Source organism: Emydura macquarii, unplaced genomic scaffold, assembly GCF_026122565.2.
Source record: "Emydura macquarii macquarii isolate MOO-44397 ecotype Brisbane River unplaced genomic scaffold, CSIRO-AGI_Emac_v2 contig_431, whole genome shotgun sequence".
NCBI lineage: Eukaryota > Metazoa > Chordata > Testudines > Chelidae > Emydura > Emydura macquarii.
In genome coordinates, this window is record NW_027130568.1 from 11,677,956 (window position 1) to 11,702,091 (window position 24,136).

The 24,136-nt window shown below is 39.8% G+C and overlaps 1 protein-coding gene and 1 long non-coding RNA gene across 2 annotated transcripts; one reads left to right on the forward strand and one right to left on the reverse strand.

Moving 5' to 3' along the window:
* Positions 1-444: 444 nt before the first annotated feature.
* On the forward strand, positions 445-13,363 carry RBFA (ribosome binding factor A). Its single transcript, XM_067537554.1, has 7 exons — positions 445-720; positions 1,758-1,800; positions 3,173-3,349; positions 6,701-6,813; positions 7,676-7,760; positions 10,367-10,440; positions 12,261-13,363. Exons 1-7 carry the CDS (start codon positions 509-511, stop codon positions 12,640-12,642), a joined length of 1,086 nt encoding a protein of 361 aa, XP_067393655.1. The 5' UTR covers positions 445-508; the 3' UTR covers positions 12,643-13,363.
* On the reverse strand, positions 778-8,104 carry LOC137146327 (uncharacterized). The gene is made up of 2 exons (XR_010917913.1): positions 8,002-8,104; positions 778-1,169 (listed from the first exon to the last, which is right to left on the reverse strand). It is a non-coding gene; the product is annotated as an uncharacterized lncRNA (long non-coding RNA).
* Positions 13,364-24,136: the final 10,773 nt, after the last annotated feature.

Genomic DNA, 24,136 nt, shown 5'->3' on the forward strand with positions numbered 1-24,136 from the left:
CCCTGGTTGAGAACCACTGGTCTAGCGCTCTCTGCCAGGGTCGTCTTTTATTTTGAACTCCACTGTCTGAACCAACGTTGAGCATGGGCTGAGACCGTCCGACCAAGGCCCCCTTGGGGGGGAAGGAGGGAGTTTGTGTACCTGGGGCTGGGGCAGGGACCAGGCCCGCTGGGGGAAATCAGGACCCGGCTCGCGCTGAGGGGCTCGTGCGCGGGGAGGCAAGTGAAGTAGGTCCAAAGTCCCTCCCGGTCCCGCACTAAGGCCCGTTGTTATCAGTGTAGGGGTGGGCGGCGACTCTTCTCCTGGGTGGGCGGGCGCAGCCGAGGCCCCAGCAGCAGCAGGAGCAAAGCCCCCCCAGCATGGCGGGTGCGGTGCCGCCCATGCCCGCTAGGAGCGCGGCGGCGCTGCCTTGCCGGTGTCCGGCCTGAGCTGTCTGTCTGTCTGTCTCCCCCCCACCCCGGGCTCGGAGGAGCGGCGCGCGGCTCCGGCTCGCTGCAGCAGCAGCAGCATGTGGGGCTCGCGGGTCGGGCCGGGGTCCCACTGGCGCCAGCTCCGCGCGATCGCGCCCGGCGGCAGGGCCCGGCGGCGGAGCCCTGCGAGCGGCCCGCTGCTGCTGCTGCCGCCGCCGCCGCCGGGCGGCCTCCGGGGCCGGGCCCTGCACGGGTCCGCCGCCGTCTGCGGCTCCAGGAACCTGCTCAAGAAATTCGCCTCGAAAACCAAGTAAGTGCCTGGCCCCCGCCTGCGGCCCGGGCTGATCCCCCAGGGCTGCGGAGCAGAAGGGGCCTCCCTGGGCAGCAACCTCGCCTCCCCCCCGCTGGGAGTGGGAACTGGGCCGGGAAGCGTCTGCACTGCTCTGCACACTGCTGCCACTGGGCACGGTTTGGTGCAACAGCTGCGGCACCAGCGCTTGTGTCTACATTGACGTCCCCTCCCCTTCTAGCAGCTGTGGGGAGGCCGCGCTTCTTGCTTTATGTTACAGCGCTTTACAGGAGTGATCTTCCCTCTGCTGCGAAAGAGTCTGCTCCATCTCGTTTGCACGTGCTGAGCCGTTTTGCAAGGAGATCTCTGTGCAGATTGTCCTGGCTTGAGCGCACACACTTTCCCCTGGGCCTGGTTGGTTCCCAGTGTGTGTTGCTCTTGCACACTTCCCGTCCTGGTTGCTGTTGTGTCTTTCAAAAGAGCAATAGAAAATCAAGTGCTGACTACCCCAGCCCTAGCTCTTTGCAGTAAAAGGTGCTTAATCAGCAGTGTGCCTACCGCTAAACTTCCAAGGGATATGTATTCTCAGACAGAAACTATACTAAATCGGAATTAAGATTGAGGGGATTGGTAATTTAGGATAAAATATGTTATAGGGATGTTTTGTAATTATCCCAAAATCAAGTGCATGGAAATGCACATGGTGGTAAATCAAACAACCATAAATCTGTAATGATCCTGCAGTAACCATAATAAGGCATTTTAATAGTTGTGGTTGCAGATTAAATGTATTTGTAAAGACACATTAGGTTCCCTCCTGCCCCATTGTGTCACTACGGGGTGTTGTTGCTACTGCTTGCCATACTAACTAAAGTAAAACCGTTTGTAAACTGAGCTCACTTGATGCAGTGTCACTGAGACATTAACATAGAATCCCTTAATGCCATTTTATTTATGAAGGTTTTTTTCTAGAGTAGAATGGCACTTTAATACACAATGATGCCTAATATTTCTTTACAATTTTTAAAAAGTAAAATTTAATCTTTTCTCTTGGAAAGAAAGAAGTTTTGGTATGACAGTCCTACAGTGGGGTCTCATCTGGTAAGTAAGTGCAACTTTTCAGAGTTTAAAGTGTCATTTTCATCTGTGTCAAGTGGGGCAAATTTATGATTTTACCATATGTAACTTTTGCAGTGCATTATATACCTACCAGAAAACAACTGAATTTTAAAAATGAAGACTTACAATCTTGTTATCTACAGAAAACATACATATCACTATTATACAGTTCCAACACCATAAATGGATCTGATTCTCTACAGACCTAGGAAGACAAGGTTTCTGTCTTAAGGAGTTTAGTCTTAGGTCCCAATTCTGCAAATACTTATGCAAATGAGTAATTTTACACACACAAATAATGCCATTGAATTGCAGCTCTGATAGCAGGAATTAGGACCTAAATTAGGCCTAATAAGAGAGTAGAGGAAATGATGCTGCAGAAAAAGTTGGTTTGGTTTAAGTTTAGCACACATTTTGTTAGTTTCAAGTTTTTTGTGTTTATAGTACTGTGTGTTTTCTTTTTTGTAAGGAGCCACAGTATCTGCAAGCTTTTTCACCAAGTTCCTTGCATTTTCTTGCCTGAGGCTAGGGTGACCAGGTAGCAAGTGTGAAAAATCAGGACGCAGGTGGGAGGTAATAGGGTGCCTATATAAGTCAAAGCCCCAAATATCAGGACTGTCTGTCCCTGTAAATTCGGGACATCTGGTCACCCTTCCTGAGGCTCACTGGAAAAATCTCACTTTTTAATCTTGTGTTCACTAAAAGTTTTGTTGCAAGTAATCTCCTGTTCTGTGTGTAAGATATTACATAACCTTCCTTGTCTCCCTTACAAATAAGGGTGAGTTTGCCATCGAGGCTATTGGGCTGTGGACACCTATCCATATATGAAAGTGAACTGTAATACTCCTTCTGCAACAACCTTCAGATTGTAATTACTTTAAATTCCTATGGATAAGAGTCAAATTCATATGAGCCGTCTGTAGGTGATAGTTTTAGTATCACATTAACAAACCTTCCAGTTACCCTGTGTTTTGCCTCATCCACTTTTGATCTTTCATAATCTAGTTCAGTTAACATGCTATTTGTGAACCTTAAATGTACTGTGCTTACAGTTTTCCTAAGGCGCACCATTTTAAAAATCTGACCCTTTAGATTTTACCCAAAGTGCAATTTGAAAAGCAAACTTTTTTAAAAAGTGGTAGAAATTTTCTTGATCATAGTCACTCCATTTTAGAACACAGATTTACTGAGCTTTATGGATGGTTAAATTAAAGAAGTTAAAAATTAATGAGCAAAATAATTTTGAGTTACTTTAAGAGCACAATTCTTTTTTGATTAAATTGAAAAGGAGTAGAATTCCAAAAGTTTTTGTACATTTGTTTAGACTATTTCTTAATGTTTTTGTTTTTAAAAGATGTACAAGCCATCCAGCTTGGACACTATACTAAAGGCTACTCAGCAGAAGACTAGAAAAGAAGACAGCATACGCACAAGGGTCCTAAATGTCCTCTTGTATAAAGCTGTGACAGACTTGATGAGCACCTGTGAAGTCAGTCAAGAGGTTTGTGACCTCAAGCTGGAACTCACCAAGGCAAGTACAAAAGCTACGGTTCATGTGAAGTCATTTGGATTAAGTTGTGGAACAAGATAATGCAATATTCAAAGACAACTTTTAGACCCCAGTCCTGCATTCTGATCACTGCAGGTGGACTGCTGCACTCATCCAGAGCCACACTGTCTTCCATGAGACTCAATGGGAACCTAGCAGTTTCCTGTGTGGATCACAATGCACAATATGGGCATTACATACAGAGACCAAAAACACTCACCCCCAGCCATCAAATCCATTCTTTATATTGTCTGACCAGTAGAACTTTGTAAGGTCCTAGAAGCTTAAAGTTTGCTTGTACAATGTATTTCTTTTAAGAGAACTACATTTATGTTGGCCAGGATAATGTTTCCTAGTGTCAGATGTAGAATGGAAGTTTGAATCTTAAACTCATTTTTACTCTCTGAGTCAGCTAAATGTGCACATTGCAGAGATTACACTGTCTGCTCTGGGCTTGAAGAAGTATATTGTGGTTCCTTTTGGCCCATTTGGAGGGGCCTTCCCTTTCCTGAAAGATGCTTGCCCTGCTGTAGTGTAACGAAGGAAGAGACCTTGGTGCTCTTATTGCAGACTGTGTGCTGTCACATAGATAGGAACTGTAGGGGAGAGACCTCAATATTGATATAAATTTTATTATAATTTTTGCAAGTTTTTTATTAGATAATTACAAAGTTGTTTGTGGTATTATTAATATCAAGTTATAGCTAAAAGTGTGTAATAACCAGGATGCTTGGAAATAGAACAATATATATGTTTATCTAGTTATGTTACAAAATAAAAGCTAATCAAAGAGAAAGAGAAGCCTTCTGGAATTTACCTTCCAAGAACAAGCAAACATCAGGAAACAAACCATGCAGAACATTCATATTTTAGGTGGAAACCTGATTGTGAAAGGAATGTAGGGTATGTTGTCTGAGCAATAAATCTAAGTAAAAGGGGCTCTACTACCCCTCATCCTCTTGCAAGAAAACCTGTTTGTGTTCTTAAACGTCAGAGAAAAATGTGTAGTTGGAAATGTTTTAAACTTTATTTCTCAAATGTTGACATGACAAATGCCTTTATGAAGTCCATACTTCCAGATATTTAGTTAAATGCAAAGCTAATATAGCAACTAATGTGATTGCTGTGTAAATGGTAAAGTGTTTTATATACCCACATGGAATCTAGTGACCTTGCTAAATTATTTACTAATGAACAAAGACATTTAAGTATAGAATTTGTATATTAATAGGGAATTTATTAATTACTGGCATAAACAAACCCTCACCCAAATCAGGAAGACAAGAGGAATCCTCGTTCCAAAACTTACCTTGTAGAATTAGTCATTTAGACTAAACATTTTCTAAAAGTTGTTTAATTTTAAAAGACTGTTTTGAGAACTTTTGACCTCATATTGTCAAGGTATTGGATTCTAGTTTCAGAAAGAGCCCTATTGGGGAGGAGCATACCATAGCAGGACTGGCGGTTCAGTAGGGAGGATCAACAAAGAGTGTCCCCCAAAAAAATCCAACACTTTTTTTGTATGGCATGTTCCTGTATTTCAAAGTTTCGGAAAATAACTGCCATGTTTAAAGGATTCTCTCTTGTGTTGTCTTTCCATTAACTTGTCTCTTCTGAACAGTAATCTATATACCATGTAGGTGAAATGAAACTAGCATTTTCAGGAGACTCTCCTCTAAACAAAATATTAATTTGGTTTTTAGTGGAAGGAAAACTACTTTAATATGTTTTGGATATTATCATAATGCCATGTTGCTTATTGGCTCTGCCATGTAGCGCAGCTGAAATTTTCTTATGTTGCAGGCTAGAGCTTTTATTTTTATATTTTATAAACTTCACATGTTCATTTCTAGCTTGCACTTTCTTCCTTTTAAAAAATAGTCTGTGTAGGGACGTCAAAATCAGCCAGAATTCTGTTTTTCTTGGCAGCTGTTTAAGTTTACATTATATTAAACTTAAAAAGTATTTAGGGTTCAATCCTGCAAACACTTGTGTACTTGCTCATGTGAGTAGTCCTATTTAAATTGAGGTTAATGGGGGCTATTCATGTGAGTAAAGTTATTCATGTGCATAAATAAATGATGGATTAGGCCCTTGATTTGTGGGTTGGGGACTGTCCAACTTGCTGCAGAAGAAACAAGTGATCAGTGTGTGCATTCTGGATAGGTGAGTCTCTCCTTAATGGGGAAGTGCTCTAAAGGCTAGGTGATATCTAGTATGGGCATGCATAAGGCCACTAAGGAGTGGCCAATCCATCCTAAAACAGTTCTGCTGCTGAAGAGACCAGCAGAGTTACCTCACTTATATCACATTGTTACTCTGATATTAGTCTCTGGGAAAATACTTATTCTTACTGAATTGATTTTTTTAAAGCTAATTTCTGTAGACAGTTGCTTATTAGGAGAATTGGTTTCTAGGATAGACTGTACTACTTAGCCTTTGAACTCCATCTCTGAATTAATAGCTTTATGCCTCTCTCTCCCTCTCATCATCCTTTTTTCTTTTGTGAGAGCCATATATGTTGTTCAAGATGGCCCTGCAGAATTTTACTAAACCTGCTATCCCAGGGAGTAATGTTCTCTAAGGCACTTGCTAGATTGGATGAGAGGGAAATGATAGATATTTTAAAATTAGGAACAAAATACTGAAAAAGTACATTGCTCAAAGTTTTTCATCTCTCTGTAATTCTGCAGTGGCAGAAACTTAAATAACTTGACAATCATATGAATTTAACCCTATGCATGATTACTACTGCCCTGATTATCTGAATTCATTTAGCATTAACTAACACTTGGGATTGACATACATTGTACTATTGCAGGCTCTTTTGAATACAGTTAAAGTGAATGACAGCAAATTGCTAAGGAACAGTAAGAGAATTTAAGGCTGAAAAGAACCAAAGGTTTCCTTAGTTCCTTCCTTCCTTTTACAGCTGGAGTGCTTGCTTTCTATCAATAAATATCCATTCTAGACTTCTTTGTATTATGGTAGCATCCACCTTGTACTTGGAACTGTCTGGATATCTACAAAAACCCTTCCCCACATAATTTCATTAATGCTTGCAATTCTGAAGTAATGACTTTCCTGAGTGAGAAATCCCCTTTCCTCATACTGAACTTCACACTTTTTATTCAGTGTTAAATTGTACCTCCAAATTTGCTCTTAAGTCTATTGAATGATTTTGTTCCTAGGTCTTTGGGGTGACCCTCTTCCTCTACCCTTGCTCCCAGAGTTTGTACACCATAACTGGATCATTGTGTAATAACTTTTTCCTTGAGTCTGAATGCTTTACTACATGAAGCTTGCATTTATAAAAATATTTGATTTTTGCAGGTATCCATGGCACCAGACTTTTCAGCATGTCGTGTGTACTGGAACCCTGCTGGAAGTGCAGAGGAAGAGGATTATATTGAAAGTATTCTACAGAAAAGTGCCCCACGTATAAGGTACTGTTGTGTGCTGTAAGCAGTTAATCTGCTTCAAAAATAGTCACTTTGTCTATTAAGAATTTCTGAAGGGAAATTTCTATGGTATTTTTACAAATCACAAATGTGACTTTCATTAGAATACTTTGGATCAGGATGTTGAACATTGCACTTTTAGATATTTTGGGCCAGATTATCTCCCTTGATGAGCCACACAGATGGGCTGTATAGGGGACATAGCTGGCCAGATGAGAATTCCCTGGGTAAGAGCACTTTCAACTGATGTATAGCTGGCATACAGAGCTCCTCCACTCAGGTCTGCTAAGTAGGGTCTGGCTGGAGTGCCACTTCAGTTTGCTAATTGTTAGCTGGTAAAAGGTAGGTGCTTGGGGCTGCTATAAGCTACTGGGGCCAGGGCTAGATCTGTGCAAGACAGAAAATTTGGGAGCTGCAACTGTCTGCCTGCCTGCCCTTTTCTCCTTCCCTGAGTATTTTCTGTAAATTGGTGTATTATTTCTGTACATTCATGTAAACCTTTTAGCTGTAAAGAAAGGGATTCATTTTCTCCTTAAATTTAAAAAAAATAATTTAGACTGTGTAGCTTTTTTGCATATACAGAAAATCCTGTGAATGTGGGAGCCTTAGAAAATACTCCAGGTGCCCTACTATGTACATCTTCGTATACCCAAGTACACATGCACTCACTCTCACACTTCACTGAGTTTTTCAGTAACATCACTGTAGTCTTTGCTTCAATAGATGTCCTATAACCTATGTCCTTATCCAACAAACTAGATCTTACTTTAACTTGAGAAATTCTGTTTTTCTGTCCTAAAGATATTGTATTGTTGTTCATATCCTGGGTGCATTTTATTTTTTCCAGACATTGTTTGATTACACAACAGGTCCTGAGAAATGTTCCTCCAATAGTGTTTGTTAAAGACAAAGAAGCTGCAGCTATAAACGAGGTAGGATACAATCACTGACTCAGCGTGTTGATATATGTTGCAGTGCATTTCAGAACAGACATGAAAGAAGAACATGGAAGGCTTAGATGTAATGTTTAAGTAGATATATAGTTGGTCACTAGACATGAAAGCAATTTAAATTGAAAACCAACTCCCGCTCTCTGACCAACAAGCTTTTCGGTGTTTTGATAAGGGTCTCCAATTATTTTGATACTTTGGGGAAAGTGGAAAGTAGACTTACCTTTTTCATTGATTTTGTTGACTTCATCTATAAAAACTTCTGAAGAGAAGAACAGTGTCAAAAGATGTTTCCGGAAGATAGATGAGGTTATTTGATGTCTCTCTCTCCTGGATTAGCCTAAGTGAAAGACAGGAAACTATTGTCTTTTAACCTTACACCAAAAAAGGAAGCAGAGCAATGATGATGGTGACCAGCTGGCTAATTGTATTGCAGGTGGTTCAACTGTTACTACTTTTTTATTTTTTTTAAAAGGCCCTTGACTCTAATGGAGAGAGAGGAATATTGTATATTGAGGTTAATATCTAATTAAAGGTAGCAGGCTTGCCAGACTAGTGGAAGTACTTTTGGAATAGTAATGTCTTCAAGGAATTCATTATTATTGAGCATGAGAGGAGGCAATATTAGGATTGTGAGATTCCCATGAGGTACAGAGCTGCAGCAGTGATACTATAGAGTCTTTGAAGAATGAATTGAACTACAGTTCAAGGATATCGTTAAAAATTGAGCTAATTCATTGGTCCTGTGACCTAAATTGGCAGACTGTTTGACATAGTGCTGTTAATATCAGGATACATAATTATCAGAGTCACAGGAGCATCCACTGCATCACTAGCAACCTTGGAAGAGGCCCAGAGAGAGAGTTTCATTTCTCACCACTGCTTCAGGAATGCAAAGTGAATGGCCGAATTTCCTCTGGTCAGCGAGGGTGTCTACATTACAGCAGCGATTGTGTCTCCCAGTGCAGGTAGATAGACTTGCACCACCTTAACCCTGAACCAGCATGCTAAAAATAGCAGCATGAACATGGCTGCATGGGCAGCAGCTCAGCCTAGCCACCTGAGCTCAGACCCAAGAGGTTGGGTGGGCTTGATGGACTTGGGTGGCTAGCCTGACCCAGCTACCCATGGCAGAACTTCCACACTGCTATTTTTAGCATGCTTGCTTGAGTCCATTTACCTGGGCTGGAAGGTCAATGCCAGCTGCGCTGCAGACATACCCAAAGGTAATGATCGGTCCAGAAAATGTTTTATGCTAGCATATGCAACCACAGTGGCCATATCTTTCTACCCCACCTACAACAACAGGTGTAGTAATAAAGGCGAAGTTTAGGCACATTAATGCTCAGTTTAGGGTTGTGTAGTCCTCTGTCCCAGCCTCCAGATATAATTCCTTCATCTCTCAAGATGTAACACAAGGATTTCTCAGCAACCTAAGTGATTATCAGAACACCCAGAAGGAGCTTTAAATCTCTACTACAGGACCCAACTTTCAAGCCCATTTTTATATGAAATCTGTACTTCAAATAAACTAAAAACCAGATACCAACCCCCAGTACAGGAAACTTTACATCTTATAGGAGGGTGAGAAAGCTGTTACTTTCTCCTCCTAAGAAAAATACTAAAGGAACAACAGACTGATGGGAGAGGGGGTGGGATGAAATCACAGAAAAGGATTATTACACCTCAAATTAGGTAAAACTTTCACAACTAAAGGTAACCTATAACGCACTAGAGCAGTGTTTCTCAATTAAATTTCCCCATGGAACCCTTTAGGCTCCGCAGGGAAATTACACTCATACTTGATACCCTCCGCCGAAAAATCCAAGACATCTTCCCTTTTTGGCGGCGCGGAGAACAGCTGCTTTCGGCGGCGCAATGTCACTTTCTTGCGGAACCCTAACAGTGTGAACACCAATTGAGAAACACTGCATAAGAGATTTACAGTCCTGGCCAGACTGTTCTCTAATAGAAAAAAAAATGGCAACTGCTTAATCTTTTATGTACAAGATTGGGCCAGACAACTTCCAAAAGGGGGAAGAGAATGACAGAAAATTTCAAGTATACGTACATTGGTAAAGGGAAGAACTTACAAAAACAAAGTGAAACGTAACCTAAAATGAGGGAATTCTTAATTAACCAAAAATAAAATTCTTTCTCCAGTCCCCATCAAATATATAGCAAACCCTTAGGAGTCACAATAGTCCATGAATTTATTATTCCATGTGGTGTAAAGATCCCAGCAAGATAGTCTATGGAAGTGCCAGGAAGTACCTGATAGAGATAGTGAAGACCTAGTTCATTAAAACATCCACTCTATCCCCGTTGCAGTGCAGATTGTTCCCTACAGTACATTTCATAGTATTTATTGAGGGGCCTTGTAAATTAAGTGGATGACTTTTATTGAAAATACAGACTATTTTGAAATAGATACTTTCCAGAAACTCAGAGGGAGGCAACTAAGACACTCTTATGTAAAAGACACAGACCCGTTCCCTGTATATCAGGCTGGCTTGTTTCCTTTATGAATGCAAACAGAATAGTTTTGATAGTTGATATTTGTTTTCTGTATTTTCACCTATTTACAGGTTGAGAGGTTATTGGCAATTGCTGATTTTGGACCTCAGGAAGAAAAAGATGCTTTGGCTGAAAATTACTTTAGGTGGGTTTTTTTGGTGGTTGTTTATTAATCAAAATTGTGCAACAAGTATTTTCGTTTATGGATATCCAATTAGAAATGGAAGGAATAGTTATTTAAAGATACATAAATAAGTGTCTATTTTGTATTTTTACATAGCCCCTATTGTGGTATCTAACCGTTAACATTTTAAGAATTTAGTATAATGCAGTTACGAAAAAGACAAAGGAAAAAGTTAGCATAATTTAAAGAAATCCTTATGTGGACATCTTGCCTTTCAAAAGAGTGACCTGGTACCATATATAAAGGTAAAAGAATGAGTAGTTAGTCTGAACAAAAACTGACCCATAACAAAAACAAAATGTAGGGGATCGTGTTTTACTTTGTATTTACAATCTGTAGCACAATCAGGCCCAATTACTGCTTGGAGTCTCCACATGATAGCAAAATACTATAGGTATTACGTAAAGAGCCATCCTTACCTCTCTTACGCCTTAAATTATTAACATTTAAAAAATTATTTTAAAACCTGGACATCTCGTTCTTTAAGTTTTGGTTTACTTTTGCATTTCACTCCATGTGGACATTTGTTTCATAGTCTGTTTTGCCTTTTGGTTCTTGTGCACTAGCACAGTGCTCCTGTGCATAGGTCACAAGGGAAAATGTATTTCATTTAGAATTATGAGCCTTCGTGTGGCAGTGGAAAATGGATTGGTATTTGGGACAGAGTCCCATATAGGACCATGAAGAGCAACATGCAGCTCTCTATTTTTAGGTTAACTGCCCTTGATTTAAAAACCAACAACTTTCTGTTCAGTTGGTGATGTCAGCGTTTTCTGTTGTTCCAATCTACAAGATGGTCTTCTGCAGAGCTTGGTGCTTCTGAAGGTAATATCTATGTGCAGTCAGTCAGTAACCATAAATCAAATGCCTTTGCCTCATGGCAGAGAAGGATGTCTTTGTTTCAGTAATTTACTCGTTGTAGGCTTTGAGTTTCCTGGATGGTAGGTTCTATGGAAGTATGGTGTTATTAGCCCATGTCTTAGACTAGGGAGACTTCTGTAGTAAATTCCACAAGATATTGAAGGACATGTTACTGTCGAGCCCAATATAATAAGTATTTATACCATGCTAATATCCATAATATCTGAGGTTCTAAAGTCAGTGATATTTGTATCACACTCCCCCTTTCATGGTAGGATTTGTTTTTTATAGCAGTAATGCTAAGCCTAAGAGCTCATCTGTACAACCAAGTTTACTCGTATAATTGTATTGCTCTAATTATACCAGTATAACTCCTTCTATGGACAGTCTTACTCTGGAGTAAGTAGTATAGTTATACAGGTAAATTTTCTCTGGTAGGCAAGCCCTGAGTCTTGAATTTTCCTCTGAAGGTGGTAAAAAAGAAAAAAATTCTAATCCCTTGAGAACTGAGCTGAACAAACTATTTAGAATGATGGTGATACCAGGTTGAGTGCTCTTGAAGCCTTATTCTCAGACTGGCAATAAGGCATAAATATTTAATGGTGAGAGCAATTAACTATTGAACTAATTTACCAGGGTCATGGTAGATTCTCTAGAACTGACAATTTTCAGATCACGATTGGATCTTTTTCTAAAAGATCTGCTGTAGGAATTATTTTGGGGAAGTCCTGTGACCAGACTAGATGATCACAATGTCCTTTCTGACCTTGGAATCTGAGAGTCTAAAAAGGTTTCTCTGTTTCCCTCTGATTGCGCACCATGATATCTTGGTAAAGAAGCTTAGTAAAGGTCATTGTGCCTTAAAATTTCATAGTACAGTTCACCATATGCCTCTTAAAAAAATATTTTCCTTTTCACAGTGAATCACAGTCTTCAGTGACTGCATCATCTTCTGATACGTCAGCTTCATCCATCTCATCTAATCTCTTTGGGATCGATCATGAAGTGCTCAATAAGCAAATAATGGAGTATAAAAAAATGAAAAAGGTGAAGGACACAGGAGACATTGGGTGGGCAGAACAGCAGCAGAAGCAGCTGGCTGAGATACAAAAGCACAAGAGAATGAAAAGGAAGAAAATAAGGGATCCCTTTGAGAATATCACACCACAGAAATATTTACTGGACAAATATAGTGAAGATTCTTTGGATGATGATGTTGCACCTTCCCAAGATAGTGAACTGGAGTATGAATTACAGGAAGTGTTAAATGAATTAGAGGTAGATGATGACAAATCAACCTAGTACAAAACTTAAGTGAAATAAAAAAGGCTTTTTTTTTTTAAATGAAAACTGTTGGTAATGAATTGTACTGGAGTAGCCACTGAATTACTACTCCTGTGCTGCCTATTCACCACTTCCTTTCTATCTTCCAAACTAAAAGGTTCTCGAAAACATGTGGAAATTAATCAAATAATACAAGGTTTCATGGGATAACTTTTAAAATTCTGCTCATAATAAATGTGAAGGTAAGCTCTTCTGAATTCATGAATAAGGTATTAGAAATATTATGATTGTAGAAAGTGAAATACCCTCATCAGCCACACACTGAAGTGAAACTTCTTGGAAATACATTATGTACCACCCAGAAAGCTAATTTGCTTTGCCTTGGTGTAAGTGCAAGGAACTGTCAAAGAAGAAAATATTTCAAAGAATTTGATTATATTACAGTAGAAACATGCTAAACTACATTTCAGTATATGCACAAAAAGGTGCTTTCCCTACTTCTCAAAGATGTAATAGAGTGCTTTGTGCTGTGATTTCATATTACTAAGGTTTATGTTTACAAACCATGTATAAATACTGAACTATTACATATAAAACTACTAAAATAGACAAATTACAGGTAGCATCATGACTTCTATGCAGTCAGGCAAGATTCAGGTTTCAAGAGCGATACATTTTTTGAGGGTAGAGGGGAGGGGAGTAGGAGTGGTCATGGCCTACATACTTTTTTCCTTGTCTATATTTATTTACAATATGCATATAGTTCCTAACTTTGAGCAGGGGTGGACACTAAATCGCTCACAATTTGCAGAACTTTAGAAAGCTGATATTCAAACCTTCAGCTGCCCAGCAGTTTCTCTTGTAATTCTCCTCCCTGTGGCCTTACCTAGAAAAAGGATGTATTTTTAAAATGTACTAGCCCTGGTCTACATTACAAACTTTTATGTCATATAACTACATTGCGCAGGGGTGTGAAAAATCCATAGTTATAGCGACCTAACTCCCAGCGTAGACAGTATGTTGGTGGGTAGGCTTCTCCTGTTGAGGTACTTTCTGCCTCTTAGGGAAGTAGGCATGCCTACACCAAAGGGAGCACCTCTCCTTTCAGCATAGGTAGCATCTTCATTAAGGGCTACAGTGGCACAGCTGCAATGCTATAAATGTAGATAAGCCTTTAAGTAACACATGAAGCTTCCCCCAGGAGTTACCTTAACTATCTAACATGTTAAAACTACAACCTGCCTTGTCTACACTAGGCTTTTAACACATGGTAGTCAACACATTAATTACCCTACTTTTCTTCCTATTGTAGACATGGTGTACGTCTCTTAACTCCTCTCCAAAACATTAAAAACTCTTTAAAGAACATGTGCCTTAACTGTCACTCAGGCTCTCTCCTTGTTAAGGAAAGAAAAGTGTGTCTTAACTTGAGTTAGTTAACTCAAGATAAAATCCTAGTGAAGGCAAAGTAGTTTGTAGTTTTCACATAAGTTAACAGGTAGAGTTAAAGACTAGGCTAATGAAAATAAGGCTTTAGGTCACTACTCCTAGCCTCATGGAGGCCAAAATGGGTCAGTCTTTCTGATGGTTTGACAGATGTCCCATTCTCCCTCTCTACTTCTGTTTTGCACCTCACGGGGAAACCAGTCTGAACAAACCTTCCTTACATAGGCACAAAGGCTGACATCTACTGTTATCTGGCCATAATATTTAGATGTTTAATTTTTCCTCACCAATTAACTTGATATCCAGCTAGGTTTGTCTGCAGAGTCTGTTAACTTCTGTTGTTTCCCTTCCCCATCTCAAGTATAAGATCTAGATATATACATTTGCGTCATCTACAGTTTTTTTCCCCTACAGCAGAGGTTGTGATGCTTTATTTGTTTACATAGTTTAGTAATTCACAAGGGGTCTCCCGCTTGCTAGTGCGTATAAATAAGGTCCTACTACATGTCTGAGATCAATGGGTTGTGTCTGCACTGTGTTCTAACATTCCATACTTAGGATGTATTTTATTAACTCTTTCCTTGAGTGCATCGACCTATGCAACATCCTTCTAAGGTTCTTCTGTTTGGGTCAGTTCAATTTTGATTCCCCTTTTTCATCAGGATTATTTTTTTGCCCATTTTGTTTTATAGATTAGGTCAGATTTTTAACATTCCCAGTCTCTCTTTAGGTGTAATACAGGCAAAATAAATATATACATTAACTGAACTGACGGTATTAAGTTCTGCTCTTGGAAGAGTATGGCAAACATTTTTAGTCCATTATTTAATATCAAACCCGACAAAAACCAAAACTTGTCAAGCAAACACCAAGTAGAGATGTGCTGATTATTTAAAAAACAAAACAAAAACAAAAAAAAAACACCTTTCCACAGTGGTACTCAGTGCTCAGCAATTCATTTAAGTACATGCCTGACTAAGTATGTGAATGTTTCCACTGACTTCAGTGTGCTTACCCACCTTGAGGAATCAGAGCCTGGGTGCTCCATATAGTCTCTCTCTCAATTTCTTGCTAGAGCCAAATGTGTGAACTAGAGACAGTTGTAGTTGTCTTTCCAGCTGAATCACAACCTGCCCCTTCCTGGACATACACCTTGTTCAACACTGGTTATATACTTCTCCAGCCCAATAGAACTCTCAAAAATAAGAGTAAAGCTTCTCCAGAGGGACGACCCCACTTTCTCGGTGGGCAGTCTGTGGAAAAACTCCCCCAAGACTTAAGGACCATCACAAATCTTATCACTTTTCACTCCAAGTGCAAGGTACATTTTTTACCCTGCTGACACTGACACACACACACACGACACTCCACTGCACGTTTCTCCCTCTGGGGAGAGGATGAGAGAACCAACAACAGGTGGCGTGTAGTCACATTGTTTAATGCTGTACTGGAAGGCCCTCAGATGCTATGGTACAAAAATAGACAGGTGCCTCTGGGTCCCTGGTACAGTCCTTTTACCCCTCTAAGTTTCCTCTCAGGACATTGCCTGTGAATATCAGATAATCCTGGATGGTTTTCTTAACCATTTCAAGGGCTCTGCCGATCGCTTTTAAATCCACCCATTGCCTACACCTCCAACTTCTGAGTTTGAAAACCTAGAACTGAACTTTTATTTAACCCCTTTAAATATAAACAATAGCGTTCAGCACCTCTTCCTCTACTTACTCCCAGAGGAAAAGCCTAATCTTACAAGAGCTAGTATTTTCCTTCCTGCTCAGTTTAGCTCCCCGACCCTCTGGATTCTGCTTCCTTTCTCCACAGAGCCAACAGACAGCCCTACCCTCACCCGCAAATTCGAAATGGGCAGTCTGGATGGACCTTCTATCCTGGAGTCCAAGCCTCTGTGCCTTCATGCACCCTGCAGCATATGTTCTTTGCTTTTCATCCAGCAATGTACCCCATCATACAATTTTGCTTAACACTTATCCTATAACAGCATGTCATATCCTACAATTTCAATATAACATATTCCCTTCTCCACAGGTGCAATATTTAATATTCAATAAAATTCAGATTCCCATTTTGATGTTTTGTGCTTCTAGTATTTTTATATTATCTTTATGAATTACTCACAAAAAGGTTTGAGAGAGTGGAAGCTGTTACTGACATTTTATAAATGAACAACCTTTTTATTACTGACCTTGGCACAAAAAGTGGGAATGTGCTAATATAGTTTACAGATGACACAAAGTTGGGAGGTATTGCCAATACAGAGAAGGATCGGGATATCATACAAGAAGATCTAAATGGCCTTGTATACTGGAGTATTAGAAATAGGATTAAATTTAATAGTGGAAAGTGCAAGGTCATGCATTTAGGGACTAATAAGAATTTCTGCTATAAGATGGGGACGCATCAGTTGGAAGTGACAGAGGAGAAGGATCTGGGCGTATTGGTTGATCACAAGATGACTGAGCCGCCAATGTGACATGGCCGTGAAAAAAGCTAATGCAGTCCTTGGATGCATCAGATGAGGTATTTCCAGTAGAGATGGGGAGGTGTTAGTACTGTTATACAAGGTGCTGGTGAAACCTCATCTGGAATACTGCGTGCAGTTCTGGTCCTCTGTGTTTAAGAAAGATGAATTCAAACTGGAACAGGTGCAGAGAAGGACTACTAGGATGATCCATGGAATGGAAAACCTGCCTTATGAGAGGTGAGTCAAAGAGCTTGGCTTGTTTAGCTTAACCAAAAGAAGCTTGAGGGGAGATATGATTGCTCTCTATAAAAACAGAGGGATAAATACCAAGAAGGGAGAGGAATTATTTAAGTTCAGCACCAATGTGGACTCTAGAATTAATGGATATAAACTGGCCATCAGGAAGTTTAGACTGGAAATTAGATGCAGATTTCTAACCATCAGAGGAGTGAAGTTCTGGAATAGCCTTCAAAGGGGAGCAGTGGGGGCAAAAAACCTAGCTGGCTTTAAAACTGAGCTTGATAAATTTATGAATGGGATGATATGATGCGACAGCCTAGTTTGGCAATTGACTGATCTTTGACTAGTGGTAGATATGCCAATGGCTTGTGAAGGGATGTTAGATGGGGAGGGTTCTGAGTTATTACAGAGAATTCTTGCTTGGGTGTCTGGCTGGTGAGTCTTGCCCATATGCTCAAAGTTTAACTGATCACCATATTTGGGGTTCGGAAGGAATTTTCCCCCAGGGCAGATTGGCAAAGGCTCTAGGGGTTTTTCGCCTTCCTCTGTAGCATGGGGTACGGCTCACTGGCTGATGGATTCTCTGTACCGTGAAGTCTTTAAACCATGATTTGAGGACTTTAATAACTTAGTCATAGGTCGGGTCTATTACAGGAGTGGATGGGTGAGGTTCTGTGGCCTGCGTTGTGCAGGAGGTCAGACTAGATGATCATATTGGTCCCTTCTGACCTTAGAGTCTATGAATTAGTTAAAATCCACCTACCATTTTGAATTATGTAAGGCCAGTTATTGGCACTTACAAAAAATAATTGATAATATTAATGTCCCCAGGTTGATTCTCCAAGCGAAGCGAAGGACTAACTTGAATGTGCTTGAAAATAGAAAGATTGATTTTTGAATGGGCCTAGGAATTTCTAAATCAGAAGGAAAATGATCCTACTTTTATCAGCTAGTCATTGGAGTCCTAGAGAAAATTCCAGCTATCTGAAGTAGCAGCAAGGTTGGCCTTAGTCACCACACCTGCCCTCAGGCCCAAACTACATCTTTTCTAATAATGGTGTTTGCCTATGAATCCTTGTTTAGAGAGGAACAGCTGCTTCCAGCCACTTCTGCCTGCGCTGAGAGGAAAGTCATTACAACCAGGTGCACAAGAAAGGGAGGAACCACCACCTAGCAATTAACTGGCAGCTTCAGGCAAGGTGGTCAGTTCTGAACATGACAGTAGGAAAAAATAGAAAAATTAAGTACAAAGGAAAAGATAACTGAAAAAGGGGCAGGTGGAGAAAATCCCATGAAATGGCTGGGAAAAATATATATACAGAAGACTCAGAAAAGAGTGACAGCAAGAGAAAAGAGTCATATAAAAGTATTTGGAGAGGGTTAAAAAGGAAATCAGGTCCAAAGAGAAATAGAGATCATAAATGGCCTAACCCTGAGAGGTGCTGGACACCAACAACTTCACAGAATTCAGTGGGTGCTGCCCTCAATCAGTAAGGGTCTGAACCAGCACCTATTAACTCCAAAGGGAGCTAAGATCAGAATTTAAATGCCCAAGACTTCACCAATGCAATGCTAGCATTAAGATTTTAAACATGCAAAGGACAAGAAGTGCAGAGTTAAGGTTCTCAGAGTAATCTTACTTCTACTCCCTTACCTGAACAACTCAATGATCTTTCTTTCATTCTATTACCAAGTAACATAAGGTGCTCAGCAAACAGTTCTCTCGTTTTATCGTGTCCACCACTCCAATCCCAAACCCATGGATTTTTACTCTGAATTTCATGGCTTTAAAAATAAAACTGGTGTTTTATGGGTGGATGGGATTCTGTGGCAGATATGCCTTTCCTTAGAATAACTCAGACTGCTGTGAAGCCCATGTGCCAGTTCTATAATTTCTACTGGTGTAACTCCAATAATGTCAGTGGAGTTATTCCCGATATACACCAGTGTAAATCAGCGGAGAACACAGCCCTCCACTTGGCTAGTGTCTTGGGTGGAGTGAGTAAGACTCTTGCTAAATCAGGTTCTTTCAGCTACAGTATTCAGCAGGGCAGCCACTTACAGTTCTGTAGGGGAATATTTAAAGATAGCAGAGGCATAAGTGCTTTGTGCCAAAAATAAAATAGAGTAACAGGGCTGATGCTCTGAGCTGCTGAGCACCCTCATCTTCAATCCCAGTTAGCACCCCAAAGGATCAGGTCTTTAAGAAGGTAATCAAATTATGTTCATTTGACAATTCTTCACTTTTGAGGGATCTCCTCCATCTTAGATTTGACCTAGAAACTGCTAGGATCCCAAAGTGGTGTGGTATGCACACCTACATCAAAGAAAAATCTTCATTAGCTGTAAAAGGTTGCACTTATGTCTTCTATGCTTTCACCTACTATTGGTATATGACAGACCTCTACACTGCTCTGCAGAGACAGCCTCTACATTTTACTGCAATATTTATTCTATCACCAAGAAATAGCCATCTCCACACAAATATGCAGAAGCATGGTTAATAATTGAAGACACCCAGTGATGTAAAATTCATTCATGATTATTTTTACAGTGATTTTTGAGATCCCCCTCCCCCCATGTTCTCGTAGCAGCCCAGCTCCACTCCCAGGACCTTGGCCCTCATGATGTAGTCTTGTCTGACACACAACCTCGGCAAGGAAAGGGAGAGTTTGTAATGGGCTTCAGTGGCTAATCATCTCTCTCTCTCTGGCTGCTGGATCCCCCTGCTACCTGGTACCAAGCAGCTTGCACTGTAATCCAATTAATTTCTCCTTGAAGATCCTTGTACGGCAGAAGACCTAAAACAAAATGTGGGGAACCTGGCAAGAGGAGCAAAATGGTGAATTCCAGAGCAAAGATGCTGAGCTCCGTGGCACCTTGGAAAGACAGCAAATTCTGCAGCCATGATATGGGTTCACAGGGCCCTGAGTGAGATGACTGGAGCAATTCATACCTTTTAGAGCCATTGTTTCAGGCTGTCTGCAATCTCAGGTAGCCATCACAATATCTGTTTCCATTTGGTTCAAACGTCTAAGGTTATCTCTGAATCATAAGAGCCTAAAGCAGTTTTTTTTAAATAAAAGCAGATTCTGCAGCAAGATGTACATTCCACAACAATTTCCACTGTTGTGGTATATACAGGGCCCTGTTAACATTATTTGTTTTGCTTGAGTCAAAGCCTGCCAACCAGCAAGCACCATATGAAGACCCCCAGAACAGGACTCAAGAAGCAAAAAGTGAAAGGATCCGCTAGTAGAATTCTTCCAGCCTGAACAATATGTCTGTCTGACAGAGGTGGGTTGGGAATGGGCTTGATAAATGTGATGGAAATCAACCACTGAAGAAGAAATCCATGGATTCTCATAAACCACCTTACTTTTTCAAATACCCAAATTAAGATAACCAGTACCTGATGCAAGGGGCACTCCCTTGCATTACTATGTCTATAAGGAAACTCTAGCAGAGGTCTAAAAGAGCTTTGCCTTTAAGATGCAGCAAGTATTATAGATATTAACTGTATTCTGTGGAGATTAAGTGTGCTAGTTTGAATAGCGTGGAAAGTGCTGTTTTAGACAAAGCTAACTTTCATCAAAAGGTAAAGAACAAGAATGATAAAAAGAGGTTGTGCATTGATGTTAATATTAGTTCTCTGAACATGTTACCTCTGCAGGTCCATACTATGACTTTACATACCCAGCTAGTAGCAACAGATGTTCCTGCAAAGCAATTACCTCTTGGGAGAGTATTTGCATAGTGGTGCTCCCTCCCAGCATTCTAGAACCAAACTTGTAAAAGTCCCCTCTTCCTAAATGTCCCCCAGATACCTTTTATCTCCAAGTACATCTCGTAACGCTGTAGAGTTACTTTGCTCTGTAACATTCTCCTTCATGATGTTGCCTCCATAGATCCTTACTGTTGGAGACTAGTTAGCAGTGACAAGCCTCAGAAGGAAGGCTGAGGAGTGCTTTTAACTGAAGTATTATTGACACACCACTTCCCCAAATGGAGTATTCAATTGGATCTAAACTCTCTATTGAAAAGAGTAAAGGTATAATTCAAGTTCTATATTGCAGATCTAAACAATCTTCATCTATGAATAAAGGTTGCAGAAACTGCTTCTCCTTTAGTAGAAAGAGCTTTTTGTTTTCCTGTTACCGAAACTTCAGCAAGCACCCAGCCTGTCTGAATACAGAATTTGATCCACTTAGATCACCTTGACTAAAAATGATTGGCCATTAGCCAATAGATGGATGTGACTTCTGCAACTAGGTTCAGACCCATAAGAACCTCTCAGCAACACAGAGCTTGATCCTGATGGCCTATAGAACTAAACAGGCAGAGACCCTGAAGAATCTCATGGCACCATGTGACTGGGATTCTCTCCCAGTGAATCCAATGATCCTTGGTCAAAGACTCAGAAGCACCTTCGGGCCCTATGATTCAGTGCTGGGATAGCTCAGCAGGGATATTTTGTCAGTCCTGAGCACCAACATCTTTCCCCATATGCCAGAGCAGGGGGAACCTAACAGTCAGACAAAGTCCACACATACAAATAGCTAATTACAAACCTACCACTAGACAATACTTTGAATTAAACCAATAGAGCAATTATACAGCACAAATCCCAATGCAGGGAAAGGACTGGGTTCCTCACCTGCTCAGTCAGTGACAAGAGAAGAACTGAGTGACAGTTTTGGGGTTGCGAAGGGGGAGAGCTTTCATACCTTTTGGTTCTAGAATGCTGAACTGTACAGCTTTGTTGAGCTTTTAGAAACAGACTACCTGTATTTGAAGACATCCCTGTCCTGGGCTGGAGTTTATAAAACAATTAATGAAAAAGAGTTGCAATGCTCTTGTGTTATCATTTGTCTAGCATGCATAAGAGCTGTTTGGTAGTTATTGTAAAATCTGCTTTGCCAGGGTGTTTTTATGGGGCTTACCTTCTGAATGCAAAAGCAGTTGAAATATCTGGATAATCAAGGCAGATTTGAATGACTATCTTCAAAATTGAAGCATGGAACTTGGCAGTCAATGGAATAAAAAAAAGCCAATACGATACACAATTTTGCTGAAACACAAATCTATTTCTCAAGCTACAATCTGCATTTTTCCCTATAAACCTAAGTTTGATAAGTCCCTGTATCAGCAAATAACACAAACATTCAAGAAACACTAACTTTGTTTCCTCTGCAGCAAAAAGGAACCAATTTGGGTGACACTCTGATTGCCAGAGATGTTTCGTTAATTTGCTGGATACAATGCACTTGATTATTACTGCAAAGGTAGCTAGCTGCCTTTAAGACCTGCATTGTTCACTGTTTCTTTAAGTGTGGGTTTTATAGTTGTGCTGGAAAAAAAAAAAAAAAAAAAAAAGATGAATAGTGCTGTAGATGGTAACTTCTCTCCATCAACAAGAGTGACACCCCAAGTATTTAATATATGTGCTGACCTGGGAAAGTCATCTACAAATGGGCTTGTGGATTCAGACATCAGAATAGAAAAGAGACCAGAAATAGAGGGAGGAGAACAGCTGATGAGACTATAGACTAGGAAGATGGAAGTTATACCAATTCACAAAGAAATGCAGATGTGACAGCAATGTCATTGTATCATGGAAATGAGGAAAAAGTCAATACAAGATGCTGACTAGCATTCATTTTATCACTCACAGTCTCATGTTCTGTTCTGCAGAAGCCACTAAATAAGAGGAAAGTGGTTAATTTTTCATTGCTGGTTTATATTTTTGGAGCTTTTAATATAATGAGTGTACCATACAGTACACTGAGCAATGTTTGTATCTTTATACTTCTTACCTTTTACTTCAGACATATTGAAGGTCAGTTTCATGGACCTGGAACTGGTTTGCTTTCTGTACTAATAAATAAGTAAGCTGATAGGAAAGGAATCAGCTCTGGACCCTGTATGCTTTGTTCCAAGTGGTGGTGTATTTAAGTATAGCAATCAACCAACCAAATACAAGTATTAGATGGAAAACTGCCTACATCTATCCTTTTAACTAAAGTCTATTGCAAACCAATTTAAAAAACGGAACAGCTGCAAACTATGCCCTTCTCTACTCATCTTCCATGAACCAAGTTCAGAATGCAGGTTTTCCTCTACAACAGCAGGTGACAATAACACCTAAATCAGTGCAGGTAATGCACCTATCATCAACTATGACAGAGGAACAAAGAACTAACTCAGATCTTAGCTAGTTAAGATAAGCTGAAATTCCCTTTAATACACATTTTTGTTTGTAATTACAGATAAATCTATAACTTTCTTTTGTTTAAAACAAACAAAATACTGTACTATACAGTCACAGTTATGTATCCATAAGAAGTCATCTTTCAACCTTAACTACCTAAGACCTAGACCTATTTTTTTAACCTGTCATAAGGTTTTTAAAACACCCCTCTACTTTTGGCCTAACATTTCTCCTAGTTAGTCTCAAACTTTAAGAGGATATTTTTTAAAAGTTAAATAAAACTGGGAAAGCAATTTCTGCTTTATGTAACTGTAAAAAGCTACTTTTTTTCGTTGTATTAATGAGTGAAATAATGGGTTTCTCTTTTACATAGGGAATGTATTTTTCTACATAATTAGAATAATCTATATGGGGCAGTATGTGTAGCTTAAAGATGAATCAGAAAAGGACATACAAATATATAAAAGAACATATGACTGAAAACATTAACAGAATAAAAATAAAGGAAACATTTCCAAGTGGGCCTTTAAAATTGTACCCACAAATGTTGATTAAGTGAAGTCCATGCATAAATCCTGCATATGCAAGAACAAAGGTATTTTGTATACACAAGGTAATTCAGTCTCTAACTACCCCCAACAGTCCAAACAAACATGCAAATATGAGTTTTATGTGCGGTGCGCAAAAAATTTTAGGGCAATTTCAGAGGCCTGTTTCAAAACTGTACCCAAAATATTTCAAAGTACCGTTTTTCCTTCTCTTACCCCTCCTCAAGAGTGAAGTCTTTACAGTCGCAAGCAGATCACTGAAAGTGTTGTTATTATTAAAGATTTAAACTCATGATTTTGTAGTTTCCTAGCAAAAGTTAATTACATCAAACTTACACGAAGGTGCATCCCATATTTACATAATACCTTTCATCCTTGAGCTTCCCAAAGCACACCATTGAAGCCCTCCCCCCCCGGGTGGAGCACAACATTTGTTTTAACAGTGCACAGCAGTTCTATAAGAGCTTAGGATAAATAAACAAAAATAACTGACTATCCATGTCCAGTTGAAAATGGCTTACCTAGTTTGAATATAATTATTTATCTGAAATGTAATCAGGTCATAGGGATTGACACCTTGATTCCTAC

Coding starts and splice junctions, on each gene's coding strand:
- RBFA (XM_067537554.1), top strand. CDS start 509: ATGTGGGGCTCGCGGGTCGGGCCGGGGTCCCACTGGCGCCAGCTCCGC. Junction 7,761..10,366: donor AAGCTGCAGCTATAAACGAG/GTAGGATACAAT, acceptor ACCTATTTACAG/GTTGAGAGGTTATTGGCAAT. Junction 10,441..12,260: donor TTGGCTGAAAATTACTTTAG/GTGGGTTTTTTT, acceptor TCCTTTTCACAG/TGAATCACAGTCTTCAGTGA.